The 16,115-nt window shown below is 40.4% G+C and overlaps 1 protein-coding gene across 1 annotated transcript in view; it reads left to right on the top strand.

The window, feature by feature from the left end:
- The first annotated feature begins 2,067 nt into the window (after positions 1–2,067).
- The window catches only part of zmat3 (zinc finger, matrin-type 3), a 40,291-nt gene continuing 26,243 nt past the window's right edge, over positions 2,068–16,115 (top strand). The window contains exons 1-3 of the mRNA XM_080185620.1: positions 2,068–2,151; positions 8,245–8,588; positions 11,319–11,438. Of these exons, the coding sequence (XP_080041746.1) occupies positions 8,277–8,588; positions 11,319–11,438 (432 nt within the window). The 5' untranslated portion in view covers positions 2,068–2,151; positions 8,245–8,276. The remainder of the gene's footprint in view (positions 2,152–8,244; positions 8,589–11,318; positions 11,439–16,115) is intronic.

Raw genomic sequence — 16,115 nt, 5'->3', positions numbered from 1 at the left:
GGGATTAGTTTCGGAGTTTTTTTAAAAAAGGGCGGCATGGACAAGTTGGGCTGAAGGGCCTGTTCCCATGCTGTAAACCTCTGTGACTCTAGAGCTGAACCCACCAGCCACAGAGTTAAGGAAATAAGCTAGGAATTAAATAAATAGTGAAGAGACAACCAAGTAAAAATGCCAGGTCAGCATTAAGTAAGTGATTACAGAGTCGGCTGGGCCTTTTGGCAGATAGAACAATGTGGAGGAGTGGACATTTTGATTTGATTTGATTTATTATTGTTACATGTATTAACATACAGTAAGAAGTATTGTTTCTTGTGTGTAATACAGACAAAACATACCATTCCGAGAGAGTGCAGAATGTAGTGTTACAGTCATAACTAGGGTATAGAGAAAGATCAACTTAATGCAAGATAAGTCCATTCAAAAATCTGACAGCAGCAGGAAAGAAGCTATTCTTGAGTCGGTTGGTACATGACCTCAAGAGTTTTGTATCTTTTTCCCAAAGGAAGAAGGTGGAAGAGAGAATGTCTGGGGTGAGTGTGGTCCTTAATTATGCTTGCTGTTTTGCCGAAGCAGCAAGGGAAGTGTAGATAGAGTCAATGGATGGGAGGCTGGTTTGCATGATGGGCTACATTCATGACCTTTTGTAGTTCCTTGTGGTTTTGGGCAGAGCAGGAGCCATGCCAAGCTGTGATACAACCAGAAAGAATGCTTTCTGTGATGCATCTATAAAAGCTGGTGAGTGTCGTAGTTGACATGACAAATTTCCTTTGTCTTCTGAGAAAGTGGAGGCATTGGTGGGCTTTCTTAACTATAATGTTGGCATGTGGGGGACCAGAACAGGTGGTTGGTGATCTGGACACCTAAAACTTGAAGCGCTCGACCCTTTCTACTTCATCCCTGCTGATGTAGACAAGGGCATGTTCTCCATTATGCTTCCCGAAGTCTTGTGACCCAGTGGGTAGTATCCCGCCAGAAGCTTTGGGTTAAGTCTCACCCCAGGACTTGATGGCCAAGAAAGGGGCATTCATAACATGCCAAATATGTTGAATACCAACCTGTAAATTCTTCTAGCACAGACTGATGGCAGGCTATAAGACTGGGAGAGATTCCTAGTCAGCCATGTAATGAAAAGAATTATGGAAGCTGTACTATCACTATCCATAGCTCCACACTACAACATACATGTAAAAAATGCATGTTTCCACAGCAGCTCAGACTCCCTTTTTAAAAGAACTGTAACACACCACCTCATGTGGAGTCAGCCATGTTTCCCATTGGAATTAGAGTTAATTAAATAAAAACCAGCAACAATGACAATTAATTAAAAACAGATAGCAATGAATTAAACTGATTAAAACAGAAATAATCATTTGTCTTTCCTAAAAAAGCCTGAAAATTGAATTAAATTAAACTTGTCAGAAATTACTCAATTAAAATTTAACATATGGTGGAGGAGGTTGGGGAAGTTATAATCTGACCTGAGTGACTTTCACCACACTGCAGCTAATGGCAGATTGATTACGATTATAGTATAATAGGCAGATAGATTTTGCAACCCAGCCACTGATGCAGACAAGTTGTTCCCCAGCCTGGATAAATAGGAAAGGTTAGAGGCAGGAAGGACATCCAGTTGTAAAACCATACACCAGATCAAAAGAAAAGTTGCTGTAAAGGGTGATCAACCAGCATTGTGGTGACTCCATGTAATATGGAAAAGTTGAAAGAGAGAGGAAGGCATTGCCACTAAAAATGTTGATGTGCCTTTATTTGCCCATGCCTATCTGCTGTGGTAGGTAGTGTGATAGATTAGAAGGCATTAAGAGACAACTGTATTTTGTGAGACTGGAGTCAGACCTAGCAGAGGTTTCAGCTTCCTTTCTTTGAAGAATGCTAATGAACCAGTTGGGCTTTTGTCACATTTGAATTTATTTATGAAATGTCAAAAAATACTGTTTCACAATTCTCTTTATCTTAGCGTTCCTGCACACACATTGCTGGACAGTATGGTAAACTTTAGGAATTGTGGTTTTACCATTCAGTAATAATAGAAATCATTTATTCTTGTTAACAGAAAATTTCCACATGGATACTGGAGGATAAAATATTGTTGAACGCTGCACATCCCAGGAACCTAGGAAGTACTCAAATCAGGTACATTCAAATTAGTTGCAGTTCTTGTGCAAACATTTTACTTTACAAAAAAAATCTCTCTCTTACTTCAGAATGGTATTTTAATCTTTGGAGCACTATTTCTAGTGTTGTCATGATGATTGTAGCAACAATGTTTTAAAGAAAATTAATTTGCTACACCGATGCCAAAGAATACATCCAAAAAAACTGAACATCCATAAATGGCAGTTTATTACCCTGTTGTCAAATGTGGTTTGCAACCTCTTCACTTCCTTAAGTACAATTGTGGGACTATTTTCTTTCTCTTCACCTTGACTTAGTGTGCCGATCTCTTATCTACTTAAATGAGTCCATCTATTCCACTAGTCTCCATCTTCCAGTAGCAAATAGAGCTCCCTCCTTTATCTCCCAGCAGTTCCAACTTCATGAAACAGCACCAACAGAAACCATATCATGTGCAAGCTTAATTCCTTCCAAAACATGGCAAAAAGAAATTCCTGGATGCAGTCAGACCGCAATCAGTGTATTTGTGTGATGCATCTTGCATCAAAGACTCAGAGGAGGTGCTATTGGAAACCCATTCTGTCACCTCCTTATGGAGTTATACTGTATCCCCAGGATGTGAGACAGGACTGAAGCAGAACATATTGCATGATGCAGAGCTGCTGTCCAGAATCAGATCAGACCTGTTTAATGCAGTATTTGCAAAAATCTTTCAGATTGACACTGCAAACAATCGGATGGAACAGTATGTAAACAGGCTGGAAACTAGCTAGGCATAGGAAGCAAAAATCTTATTGAACTAATAACACAGGTGATATACTTACTGAACAAATACCAGGAAGTGGTTACAGAAATAAATAATCATGACAATCAAGGACATCACAGAAATATATGTACCTTCCTTCCTGAAGGCATGATGAAAAATAGATTTATCCCTCTTCATCGAGAGCACCCTGAAATCTATCCTACCTTTTGGCAACAGATCTGCACTTGCTCTGGATAGTCCACAGAATACTCATTCTCAACCAAAAAGCCCGTAAAGAATTGCAGGCATACGCAAATACCAATCTAAAATGATTGTCAGGGCTAATGCAGAAGTTAAGCGACAACTGCACTTTCATAAGCATTGACTATCAATTTCTGTTCATTTACCCAAAGCTCCTATGGATGCCTAAGGCTGTTAAAACAGCTCTGCTGCTCAAATGATTTATGTATTCTGCTGAGATCAAAACCCTGAATAAGGACTGCTTTTTATCACTGAAGCTGTTATCACCAAAACATGAGAACCACACTGTCCGTAGGATACCACATACTCAATCCCATGTTTGGTGACAACTTAAATTGACAGAAACCCAGATAAAACAAAAGCACCTCCTCCTTTAAGCTGAAGTTGAACATAGCACAAAAAAAAAGTAACACTGCCCCAACATGAGAACTCTACTATGGATTTCAATTCACCACCACAACAAGGCCACCACCCCCAAGAATCTTTCTGTGGATGAATGTTCAGCCTCCAGACTTAAAGATTGTCTCCCCACAGTTCTTTCTGCATGATACACAGGAACTGTGACCTCTGTCTTCCGAGTGTTCTAATCTTTGATTGTTACGTAGGTTTATATCTGTAGTCAGGACATTGCCTATCGCAATACTGAATGGTAATGAAAAATTGCAACAAATGTATGGAGGCAGTTAGTGAACCTGGCACTCTATATCAAACATTTCATGAAGCTTTCGTTCACAACCTGAATTAGATGGAAAGAAAGAAGAGACCATTGAGCTTCAGCTATAAATCACTGCTTAACTTTCTAAGGGATATTTTTTCTAACCTAAACTCCTCTGTGACAAAGTACTGTAGCTACTGAGGGAAAGAAGGGGAATAAATCTTGTACATGACAGTTAGGGTTGCTCAACTTGTGTTTGCAGAGGCAATCTAACAAATCACTAGGATGCCTTCCTTGCACAATAAAAGCGAATGATGGGTCCTGCAGAATTATGGAATAAAACTCTAATTGTACCAACATTAAAATAATAAATGTTTATGAGGTAAATTGTCCATGAAAAATGTTAAATTCAGACATACTGAAAAATAACAGTATGTCTATATTGATTATATCTAAAGACTAAAATCTCCACATTTTCCATGGCAATGCTCCTAATGTCACGTCCTGCGGAGGAGGCACAGTGATAATTGGACTTGTGCCCCATCCCAAGGCCTGAACAAGTTTCCTACAGACCTGAGACACTTTGAATAGACAGTCATGGCAGTCTAAGACTGGCACTGTGACTCAGGCCTCGTGTCCAAAATATAGTTTTGGCCCACAGTTTGGCAAAGCTATAGGATCATTGTGCCTCTGTCTTGAGTTCTATCTATAATGTTTAATTCCTGAATTATGAACGCTTTTCTCCCATGTATCACCCTATATATTCTCTCAGGATATTTCAAATCTGTTTTGATCACACTATTACAGATAAAGCCCAACATCTGTGGGTTCTATAGGCCATTTCATTCTCTCAAATTCTGGCCTCCACACTCGATTCAGTCACCACTCCTTCCTAACTAAAACAAATTAATCTAAGAATACTTCTCAGTGAACAAAACTACATTGTTATATAGCATTGCAATAGCAAAAGTACACTTACTTGAGTTTTCAGTGTTTTGTACCATCACAACAGCAAGAATATACTATTGGTATTGCTGTTAATTCAAAAAAAGGTTTTTGATTACATAGGCCTGGATTTTGCCGCCAACAGCGAAAGAAGGGTGCTTGCTGCTGACTTCGATGAAAGCAGTCCCCATGGTAGTTTAAATCTGACATTAAAGGGATGCAGCTGCAGTGATGTCAGCAAGCAGGTAGGCAGTCAATCAAATTGAAATACGCACAGCAAAGCGGAAAGTTAAAAGCACTTATTCCTCCATCAGAAACTTTATAATTGTATTAAGATGGAAGCTAAACTAAAAGTTTTCAGTAAAGCTCAAATAGGTTTTAATCATTGTGGATAAATTTAATATTCCAGAAATATATTAGGTTTTCAAGGTAAGTAAGACCATTTAGGAGTAATTATGAAATTATAATGACATTAAAATTCCAGTTACAAGGTGTGACCTTTACACCTTACAGCATTAATGGAAGTTCTGGTCAATTCATGATTTCAAGGAAAATATCAATCTGTGCAAACTCTCAGCATTATATTATTCTGTACATGAACATGTACAAATTCCCAAAATTGTTGCTAGTTTCAGTGGAAAAATGACGGCAAACACTGACTGTTTTGCAGCTGTTACCACAACAAAACCTGAATTATAGGGTGGTGCTTTCTATTTACTCCTGCTAAAGAGAATGACTCTTGGAGATGGGCATAGATTTTCAATCAAAATTCACTGTTGCCCTCATCTTCCATTAATGGCGAGTGAGCAAATTTCTCCTGTATTCTTCCTCCAAAATGGACTTGATAGAATTGCCTCTTATTTACCTTGTCCTGCCCGCCATGCCCACACAATGGCCCAAAGAATGAAACACTATTCAAAGATTGCAAACTGAGCAAGTATTATTTTAAATGTCAACGTATGCAAATTACATCCTGCTATTTAACACCAACCCTACCACGTTCCACTCCATTATTTTCCAAACAAATAATTCCATCAATTCCCAGGTTACATCTGGATTTACGCAAACATGGACAATTTCATGGCCATTTATGGAAAAATAATTTAGGATTGCTTGTTCCTCAAAAGCATGTGACAACATGAGCAGATGGTAGAGCCTGTTCATTGTAACGCCGAGTAAAGTGAGTATTATGATGAATCTGCTCTCCTACCTCCACTTAATGTGCCAAATGCTACCAATTTATAATGCAACTCAGTAGTTCCAGGACTTCAGCAAGTACATAATCCAGATTCCTCTGATCATAAAGGTGGTTAAAGGTTTCAGATCAGCCATGATCTTATTCAGATCAGCCATAATCTTATTGAATGGCGGGGCAGGCTCGAAGGGCTAGGTGGCCTACTCCTGCTCCTATTTCTTATGTTCTTATGTTTGCTTGTAATTTCTACTCTCTAAAAAAGGAAAGTGGATAGAATTACCCAAACCTTGATATTTTGAACCACAATCGTGTTCTATATCCATGTGGATAAGTGAGAGTTTTCCATTTTGGCACAAAAAATAGAAAGGCAAATTATTACCTAGATGGATTCAAAATGCATCCAGATAGAAGGACCTGAGTGTCTATGTTCATGAATTGCAGAAAGTTGGAATGCAGGTGCAGCATGTAATAAAAAAGGCAAATGGGATGTTGGCATTTATTGCCAAAGGACTGAAGTTTAAAAGTAAAGAAGTGTTGTTGCATTTGTATAAGGTGTTGGTGAGACCACATCTGGAGTATTGTATCCAGTTTTAGTCTCCTTATTTGAGGAAGGATATGGTGGCATTGAAGGCAGTTCAGAGGAGGTTCACCAGATTAATTCCAGGGATGAAAGAGTTGACTTATGGTGAGAGATTAAACAGTTTTGAAGGATGAGAGGGGATCTGATCAAGGTATATAAAATTTTAAAAGGGATTGATAAAGTAAATACTAGCTTTCGGGGCTCTGCCCCTTCATCAGGTAAGTGGGGAGTTCTGATCACAAACAGGGCATATAAAAGCACACACTCAGTTTACAGAATACTGATTAGAATGCAAGTCTTTACAACTAATCAAGTCTTAAAGGTGCAGACAATGAGTGGAGATAGCATTAAGCATAGATTAAGGGGATATATATTGTCTCCAGGCAGGACAGTAAACTGAGTGTGTGCCTTTACGTGCCCTGTTTGTGATTGGAACTCCCCACTCACCTGACAAAGGGGCAGAGCCCCAAAAACTAGTGGTGTTTGCTACCAAATAAACCTGTTGGACTTTAACCTGGTGTTGTGAGACTTCTTATTATGTTTACCCCACACATTTACCATGGTTAATCTATCTAATCTACACATCTTGGGATGCTAAGGGCAAATTAACGTGGCCAGTTAACTTAACCTGCACATCTTTGGACTGTGGGAGGAAACCAGAGCACCTGGAGGAAACCCAGTAAGGCATGGGGAGAATGTGCCAACTCCACACAGTCAGTGACCCAAGGCTGGAATTGAACCTGGGTCCCTGCCTTTGTGAGGGAGCAGTGCTAATCACTGTGCTACCGTGCAGGTTGATTGCTTCAAAAGTGGAAGTTTTTCTCAGTGAGGAAATAGGATCTCAAAAAATAGTGGTAGAAATGGTAGATGTGGGGCTGGAGGTGCAAAAGTAGAAAAGGTGCTCAGAGAGGAAGTTGTTGCAGTGTTAAGGTGAGTGCTGGATTTTGCAGTGATCCTAACCCTAACCCTCACCCTAACCCTAACACTGCCCAGACAATTGGCAGATGTTGCTACAGTACAAGTGAAAGCTGGGGGAATACTATTGCATCATAGGGAAGTCTCTGACAATAGAGGTCTTCAAACCATTTGTTGTTACCAGGTATATTTAAATTTGATATGAACATATCAGTTTCAAAATTTATATATTGACATGCTGTCTGCAAAGAAAAGTAAATTAGCATCTGATTCTGATGAAAGAGTGGCAGCCATAGTGAGCTGTGACGTGAGAGCATGAAGAGAACTCAAAACTTGTAATTTCTAAGTAAACTTGGTGTAAGAGATAGTGACACAAAAGGCTTTGCGACATAAGAAGGTAATCTGAAAAACAAAATATACAAACCGTGCTGTTCAAAAGGATCGCAGGTTAAAAAGTTAGGTTGGTGGCTAAACTGGTGTATAGACTAGAAAGCTTCTATATAGTACTGGAGGTTGGGCAGTCAGTGTAACAGAAAATTATAAATTATTATAAATTCTTATTTGTAATTTATAAAATTGGCAACAAAATATAACAGCAGTCAAATGATGCAAAGAAAGTGTGCAAAATCAAAATTCTGTAGATATTGGAAATCTAAAATAAGAATAGAAAATGCTAGAAATGCTGCAGATTAAGCAGATCAGTCGAGAGGAAAACGGTTAACTTTTCAGGGTGATAACGTTTCATCAGACAGGAAGTAAGTGCAAATACATAGCATATTGTAAGCTTTTAATTTTATCTCTTTTGCTTACCCCAGAAACGAAGATAAAGTCTCCTTCTGGATCGACAATGTGCCAACAGCCATATCGCCACACAACTCTATCCCAGACATTGCAGCCTCTTGCTATCGAACCTCTGCTCTTAAAACAACCACAATATCTTCAGTCTACCTCATCTGCAATGATGTCACCATCCTCCCAGTTGTTACCTACACAGAAGTTCAAACCGTCTCAGTCAGAGCTTGTTCTGTTACCACAAGAAAAAGTACCATCCTTTGATGCAGACCAAGATCCCATTTTAGCAGATCTCTGTAGGCCACTACTTTGTAAATTGTGCAATGTATCCCTGAATTCAACACAGCAAGCACAGGCACATTATCAGGTGAGTGGGTCAGCACGGAAGTATGCATTTTGAATTATTTTGAATCACACTATTAAAAATAATTATAGATGAATTTATATGACAAAATAAAATGCTAAACCTACATTTTTTAATTCTTAATTTATTTTAAAATTTTTTTTAGTATTATTTAAAATAAATGGTTGAATGGCAATATAAAAATAACAGCAACTGGAAAATCTAGATTAAATCCTAATCTGGAACTGTGAGTACCATCATCCAGCATCTTGGAAGTTATTGTTTTTGCTTAGCTACATTTCTTGATACTAAAAATTAATTCTGCCAATGTTGATTTGTATATTTAGGTTAAAACCTTCATTGGTCTAAAAATAAGCATAATCCAGTTAAGGCACTGTCCAAACATATGTGAACATGCACAACTAAATACCAAGCTGCACTTTGCAACTATTCTTCAAATCTGCTAGTTACATTCATCTTTGAGTGAATTTCTTGCAGTTGTGCTGGTGGCATGTATATAAAATGCTAGAAGTGAATTTATATGTTGATAAGTTGATCTCTCAAGGTTAGTTGTGGCATGCATCAACTCCGGTCTCCCATTTGCCTGGACCCATTAAAAGTTCACCTATCACTGCAACTGCTCCACTGCTGACGCCATCTCCCTGGCCCTACACTCAACCCTGGAACATCTGGATAACAAGGGCACTTATGTCAGACTTCTATTTATTGACAAAAAAACAGAAAATCTCAGCAGGTCTGACAGCATCTGTGGAAAGAGAATAGAGCCAACGTTTCGAGTTTGGAAGACCCTTCATCAGAGAATCAGAAAGGATTTATACTATGAAGGAATGGGGACTGTAAAAGGACAAAAGGAATGTAAATTCTTTTCTGATTTTCTTTGCCCTTAGCCCTGACGAAGCGTCATCCAGACTTGTTAGTGTATATTGTGAATAGTTGTAGTCCTAGCACTGACCCCTGAGGCACACCACTAGTCACCGGTTCCATCCTAAAAAAGAGCCCTTTATCCCCACTCTCTGCCTTCTGCCAGTCAGCCAATCTTCTATCCATGCCAAGATCTTACCTTAACACCATGGGCACTTAGCTTGTATAACAGTCTCCTATGTGGCACTTTGTCAAAGGCCTTCTGGCAATCTAAATAGATCACGTCCAGACACAGACAGAAGCCAGAATTGAACACGTCATTAGCCACATCTTTTGGGTATTCCTTATCAGTGAGGGCCCTCAAAGCTCTGGGGCACCTGTGAGTGATTGAAGATGTAAGAGACATGCAAGCTGCCAGGGTACCTTACACAAATCTGCGTATTTGCTTTCAGTGATCATATCAGCTGCACGCAGAGCGAGTAGAATCCTTTTCTATTGATAACTATTACAGTTACTGCCAGGGAGCTCTTCCTCACAAGTCCTGCACTTGTGGGAAGCCTGAGATTACAGTGATTCCCACTGTTTTGGCAGCCTGGCTGGCTTTATCCATGAGAACTGGATGTAATGGCGTACTTTATTGAAAAGGGCATAAGAAAATGTTATATTAAACATAAATGTCATTGCAATTGTGCAGCAATTCACATTACTATTTGTTGCAAATGTGGGTTTATTGTTGAAAGCGTTTTATTTATCTTCACATTTGATAATTTTAAATCACTCAATAGCTGAAGAATCTTAAATTATTTCTATTGTGCTGCAAATTCATGGTTAGTTGAAATGCTACTGTAAAAACAAAAGCAGATTTTGAACAGCATTACCTAAGTTCGTTCGCAATAGCAAAAGTGTCAGCGTGGAAGAAGTCAGTTTGCATTCTTAAGTAGTGGAAGGATTCCTAAACAAGCCTAGCGAAAGAACTACATTATGCAAATCCTGATGTTTTCTGTTTGAATTTACAATAGAGAGGCCAAATACTTTCCATGTCATCAACTATACATTCTATTGTATAGTAACCTGAAAAATATTAGAACAGTACCCCTGTGCTCAAAATGGTTGCTATGGATTTTAAATTTTATCAGTTACCTTCTATTTTTATTTTATGTTAAGTTTATATTGTTTATCATTTAGAAATTAATTGACTATCAATGAGGTTTTCCACAGCAGTGATACTAATACTGAGTCATAAATTGTGACTGATGAAATGCAAAAGGTAGTGATCTGACTTTGTGTTGCAAGCAGGAAGCCTAACCTAGGAAATGTATAAGAGAGTTGTGGATGTACTTTATAGCTATAAGTCACACTTAGCATGTATCTTCATTTCTGATATTTCATTTTGAAAATTATCCTGAATGCATTGTTTTGTAAGCACATTTTACTGCACATTAATAATAAAAGCAGAAAATTCAGAAAATACTCAGCAGGTCAGGCAATACCTATGGGGACAGAAACATACAGTTTTATCTGAACTCAGCAGTTTGGATAAGTATCAACCTGACAATTACTTTATTTTAATGATATAAGAAATGGTTTCATAGCTTCCCATAATTTGTCTTTTTTAAATGCATTTTGGAGACAATTTGAGATAGGCGTAAGGAGGGTGTGAAAATATGGAGAAAGTGTCTATAGAAATTTGGCATAGGCCTAAAGGCTACATGAAAGCAGGACAAAGATGACAGGTAACACAGTAATTATTTCTTGTGTGGAGTGCCAACTATGTTTTGCTATATACAGGTGAAGATATTTTTGAGAGTATAGTGTCACAATATATAAATGTCTGTCCTACCTAAATAATTTTTAAAAATTTGTTTTCCTCAGGGTAAAAACCACTCAAAGAAACTTCGTAATTATTATGCTGGGCATCAGTGTGTGGCTGCTCCCAAAGTGACTCATTTTGTAGATCAGCCAAGCACGCAACTCCAACCACCAGCCTCCCAGGTAATGTAAATATATGCTAATGGTAAGAACATCTGGATCTGGAAAAATGACTGAAAATTACAATATTTGTTTCTTGCAAAGCTTGTATAATTCAATTGTCACCATTGTAATTTAGTTTTAACTGTATGCAATTATGTAATCAATTTTCCAGCACTCACTGCAACTTGAAAATAAAGAACTTGCATTTAGTACCGTTCATACACTGAGGACATCTCAAAGCACTGGAGAGTCAATGTTGTATTAGGTGTTAAGTTATTTGACATGCACAGTTGAATTTCTGATCAGCATTTAATGATATCAGCAGATAGTGAGATCAGCAACAAATACAAGCAGCCATTTACATGTGTCTTGTATTAATCCTGGTTAACAACTCAGACAAACTGCTAACTTTAGAGCAACATCTAATTTACGGTTGGGGTGGGGGAACGACTTATTTGTACTCTTGCAAATTCTTAGCAATTTGCATTGGCATTAAAATTAGATATTAGATAGAAGAAACTTGATATTCTGATTTTTAGTGACACTGGTTGCAAGATTCAACTCTTCAAAGCACCATGGGTTTTTTTTACACCAGACGACAGATTGGGCTTCAATTTAATGTCTCTGCTGATAAACAGTACCTCTAGCAATATAGCACATACTTCTTTGTTGGGGTCGGTTAGCTCAGTTGGCTAGACAGCTGATTTGTGATTGTGAACCAACGCTAACAGAGTTCAATTCCAGTACCAGCTGCGGCTATTCACAAGGTAATTCAACCTTGCTGCTTACCTGAGGTGTGGTGATCCTCAGGTTAAATCAGCACCAGTCAGTCAGCCAGTGGTCAACAGGGACTCCAGAGACTTTACCTTTCACATACTTCCTCAGTAGCACAGTGAAGCATCAGCATAAATTATGTGGCCAAATCTCTGATCAGCCATGATCTTATTGAATGGTGGGGCAGGCTCGAAGGGCTAGATGACCTACTCTTGCTCCTATTTCTTATGTTCTTATGTTCTGGAGTGGAGCTTGAACCCCTGACTTCAGAGGTAAATATGCTACCAATGGACCAAGGCTGATACTTAATTATTGCTATCTATCAGCTACTCAAGATGCATGCAACAATACAAAGATGAGATAAAGTATAAAATATAAGCAGTTGCGTGGGGGTTTGACCTCATTGTTCAGCTGGAGCAGGACAGAGAGGGAGAGATTCTTAGCAGGAGTGCTGAGAGTACCCATAGTACTGGTGTTTTATTTATTTATGTATCTATTTATTTCCGTTTCTTCGCGGGTTTTTCTTTTAAACTAAGGGAAGTGGAAGTCGGCCACAGGGGATTCTGGGAGGTCGAGTCTTTTTTTCTCTCGAGGCTGTGCAGGTATCTGACATCAGCCAGTGGTGAGCGGGAGGTTTAAAGAGCTGGCCACTGTATACAGCGGGCAGTGTTGAGAGCGGGCGTGGAATGAGCTGGGAGCAGAGTGAGAGCTAAAGGTCTTGGCTCATTGGGCTGAGGCGAAAAGGACGAGGCAGGGTAAGTTTAATTCTTAATTACTTTTTTCTGTGTTCCTTAAAGGGACATTATGAGTGTGAGGTGTGCTGGGTGTGTTGAGCTGCAGTTCCTAAGGGACCGTGTTAGAAAACTGGAATTGCAGCTCGAGGATCTTCATCTGGTTACGGAAAATTAGGAGGAGATAGACTGGAGCTACTGGCAGGTGGTCACACCGAGGCCACAGGAGACAGACAAGTAGGTAATGGTCAAGAAGGGGAAAGCTCAGGTGATAGAGAGCACCCCAGTGGATGTGGCCCTTCCCAATAACTACTCCTGTCTGAGTACTGCTGGGGGGGACAGCTCACCTGCAGGAACCAGCAGTGGCCATGTCTCTGGAGCAGTCCTGGCCCTGTAACTCAGAGGGCTAAGGAAAGGAGGAGGAAGGCAGTATTAACTGGGGACTCTATAGTAAGAGGATCGGACAGGCAGTTTTGCGGAGGCAGACGGGAGTCTCAAATGGTGGTTTCCCGCCCTGGTGCCGAGATCCGGGATGTCTCTGGTCGCATCCCAGAAATCCTGAGGAGGGAGGAGAGGAGCCAGAGGTAGTGGTACATATTGGTACCGCTGACATAGGTAGGAAGAGGGAAGGGGTCATGAAAAGAGAATATAGGGAGTTAGGTAGACAGCTGAGAAGGAGGAACGCAAAGGTAGTAATCTCAGGATTGCTGCCTGTGCCACGGGAAAGTGAGAGCAGGAATGGAATGAGGTGGAGGATGAATATGTGGCTGAAGGACTGGAGAAAGGGGCAGGGATTCAGGTTCTTGGATCATTGGGACCTCTTTTGGGGCAGGTGTGAACTGTACAAAAAAGACGGGTGGCACTTGAATCGCAAGGGGACCAATATCCTGGCAGGAAGGTTAGCTGAGGCTACTGGGAAGTCTTTAAACTGGAAAGGTTGGGAGGGAATTGAGATAAGGTGACTGGGAGCGATGAGGTTAGCTTGCAAATAGAGAAGGATTGTAGACAGTGTAAGAGGGAGGATAGACGGGTGATGGAAAAGGGGAGCGCTTAGACCGAAGGTTAGAGATGTGTCTATTTTAACGCCAGGAGTGTGGTGGATAAAGTGGATGAGCTTAGAGCATGGATCGCTGCTTGGAAATGTGATGTGGTGGCCATTACAGAGACTTGGATGTCTGAGGGACAGGACTGGACACTTCAGGTGCCGGGTTTCAGATGTTTCAGAAAGGACAGGGAGGGAGGTAAAAAGGGGGCTGGGAAGTGGCACTATTGATCAGGGATAGTGTCACGGCTGTAGAGAAGGTGGACGCTGTGGAGGGATTGTCTATGGAGTCTCTGGGTGGAAATTCAGAACAGGAAAGGGTCGATAACTTTGCTGGGTGTTTTCTATAGGCCGCCCAATAGTAACAGGGATGTGGAGGAGCAGATAGGGAAACAGATCCTGGAGAGATGTAGTAATAACAGAATTGTCGTGATGGGAGACTTTAATTTCCCAAACATCGATTGGAATATCCCTAGGGTAAGGGGTTTAGATGAGGAGGAGTTTGTTAGGTGTGTTCAGGAGGGTTTCCTGACACAGTATGTGGATAAGCCTACAAGAGGAGAAGCTGTACTTGATCTGGTACTGGCTAATGAACCTGAGTTCTCTCAGTGGGAGAACATCTCAGGGATAGTGATCATAATTCTATCTCCTTTACACTAGCATTGGAAAGAAATAGGATCAGGCAAGTTAGGAAAGTGTTTATCTGGAGTAGGAGAAATATGAAGCCATCAGGAAGGAAATTAGACTAGTAAATTGGAAGGAGGTGTTCTCGGGAAAAAGTACCGAAGTAAGGTGGCAGATTTTCAAGGCATGTTTGTCTAGAGTTCTGTACAACACCGTTCCGATGAGACAGGGAGGTTTTGGTATGTTACGGGAACCGTGGTGCGCAAAAGTTGTAATGAACCTAGTCAAAAAGAAAAATAAAGCGTACAAAAGGTTCAGAGAGCTAGGAGATGTTAGGGATCTAGAGTAGTTTACACCTTACAGAAAGGAACTTGAGAAAATTAGGAGAGCCAGAAGAGGTCATGAGAAAGCCTTGGCAGGAAAGATTAAGGAGAACCCTAAGGCATTCTACAAATATGTGAAGAGTAAAAGGATGAGATGTGAAGGGGTAGGACCTATAAAATGTGAAGGTGGGAATGTTTGTACAGAAATAGCAGAGGTGCTTAATGAATACTTTACCTCAGTATTCATGGTTGAAAAAGATCTGGGTGGTTGTACTGCAGGCTTGCGGTGGATTGAAAAGATTGAGTATGTGGACATTAAGAAAGAGGATGTGTTGGAAGTTTTGAATAGCATCAAGATAGATAAATCGCTGGGACCAGATGGGATGTACCCAAGGTTACTGTGGGAGGCCAGGGAAGAGATTGCAGAACGTCTGGCGATGATCTTTGCGTCGTCGATGGAGACAGGAGAGGTTCTGGAGGATTAGAGGATTGCGAATGTGGTTCCTATATTCAAGAAAGGGAATAGGGATAGCCCAGGAAATTACCGACCGATGAGTCTAACCTCAGTGGTTGGTAAGTTGATGGAGAAGATTCTGAGGGACAGGATTTATGAACATTTAGAGAAGTTTAGTACGCTCAATAATAGTCAGCATGGCTTTGTCAAAGGCAGATCGTGCCTTATGAGCATGGTTGAGTTCTTTGAAAATGTGACTAAATACATTGACGAAGGAAGAGTGGTAGATGTGATTTATATGGACTTCAGCAAGGCGTTCGATAAGATCCCCCGTGCAAGACTTCTTGAGAAGGTGAGAGGGCATGGGATCCAACAGGCTGTTGCCTTGTGGATCCAGAATTGGCTTGCCTGCAGAAGGCAGAGAGTGGTTATGGATGGGTCTTTTTCTGTGTGGAGGTCGGTCACCAGTGGAGTGCCCCAGGGATCTATTCTAGGACCCTTGCTGTTTGTAATTTTCATAAATGGCCTGGATGAGGAAGTGGAGGGATGGGGGTTGGTAAGTTTGCTGACGACACGAAGGTTGGTGATGTTGTAGATACTTTGGAGGGATGTCAGAGGTTGCAGCGTGACATAGATAGGATGCAAGGCTGGGCGGAGAAGTGGCAGATGGACTTCAACCCAGAAAAATGTGTACTGGTCCATTTTGGCTGGTCAAATGGGATGAAGGAATATAATATCAAGCGTAAGACT

This window comes from Carcharhinus amblyrhynchos, chromosome 3, assembly GCF_965287045.1.
Source record: "Carcharhinus amblyrhynchos chromosome 3, sCarAmb.v2.hapA, whole genome shotgun sequence".
NCBI lineage: Eukaryota > Metazoa > Chordata > Chondrichthyes > Carcharhiniformes > Carcharhinidae > Carcharhinus > Carcharhinus amblyrhynchos.
Note: the sequence above shows the minus strand (reverse complement) of the source record. Positions and strands in the feature narration are given on the sequence as shown.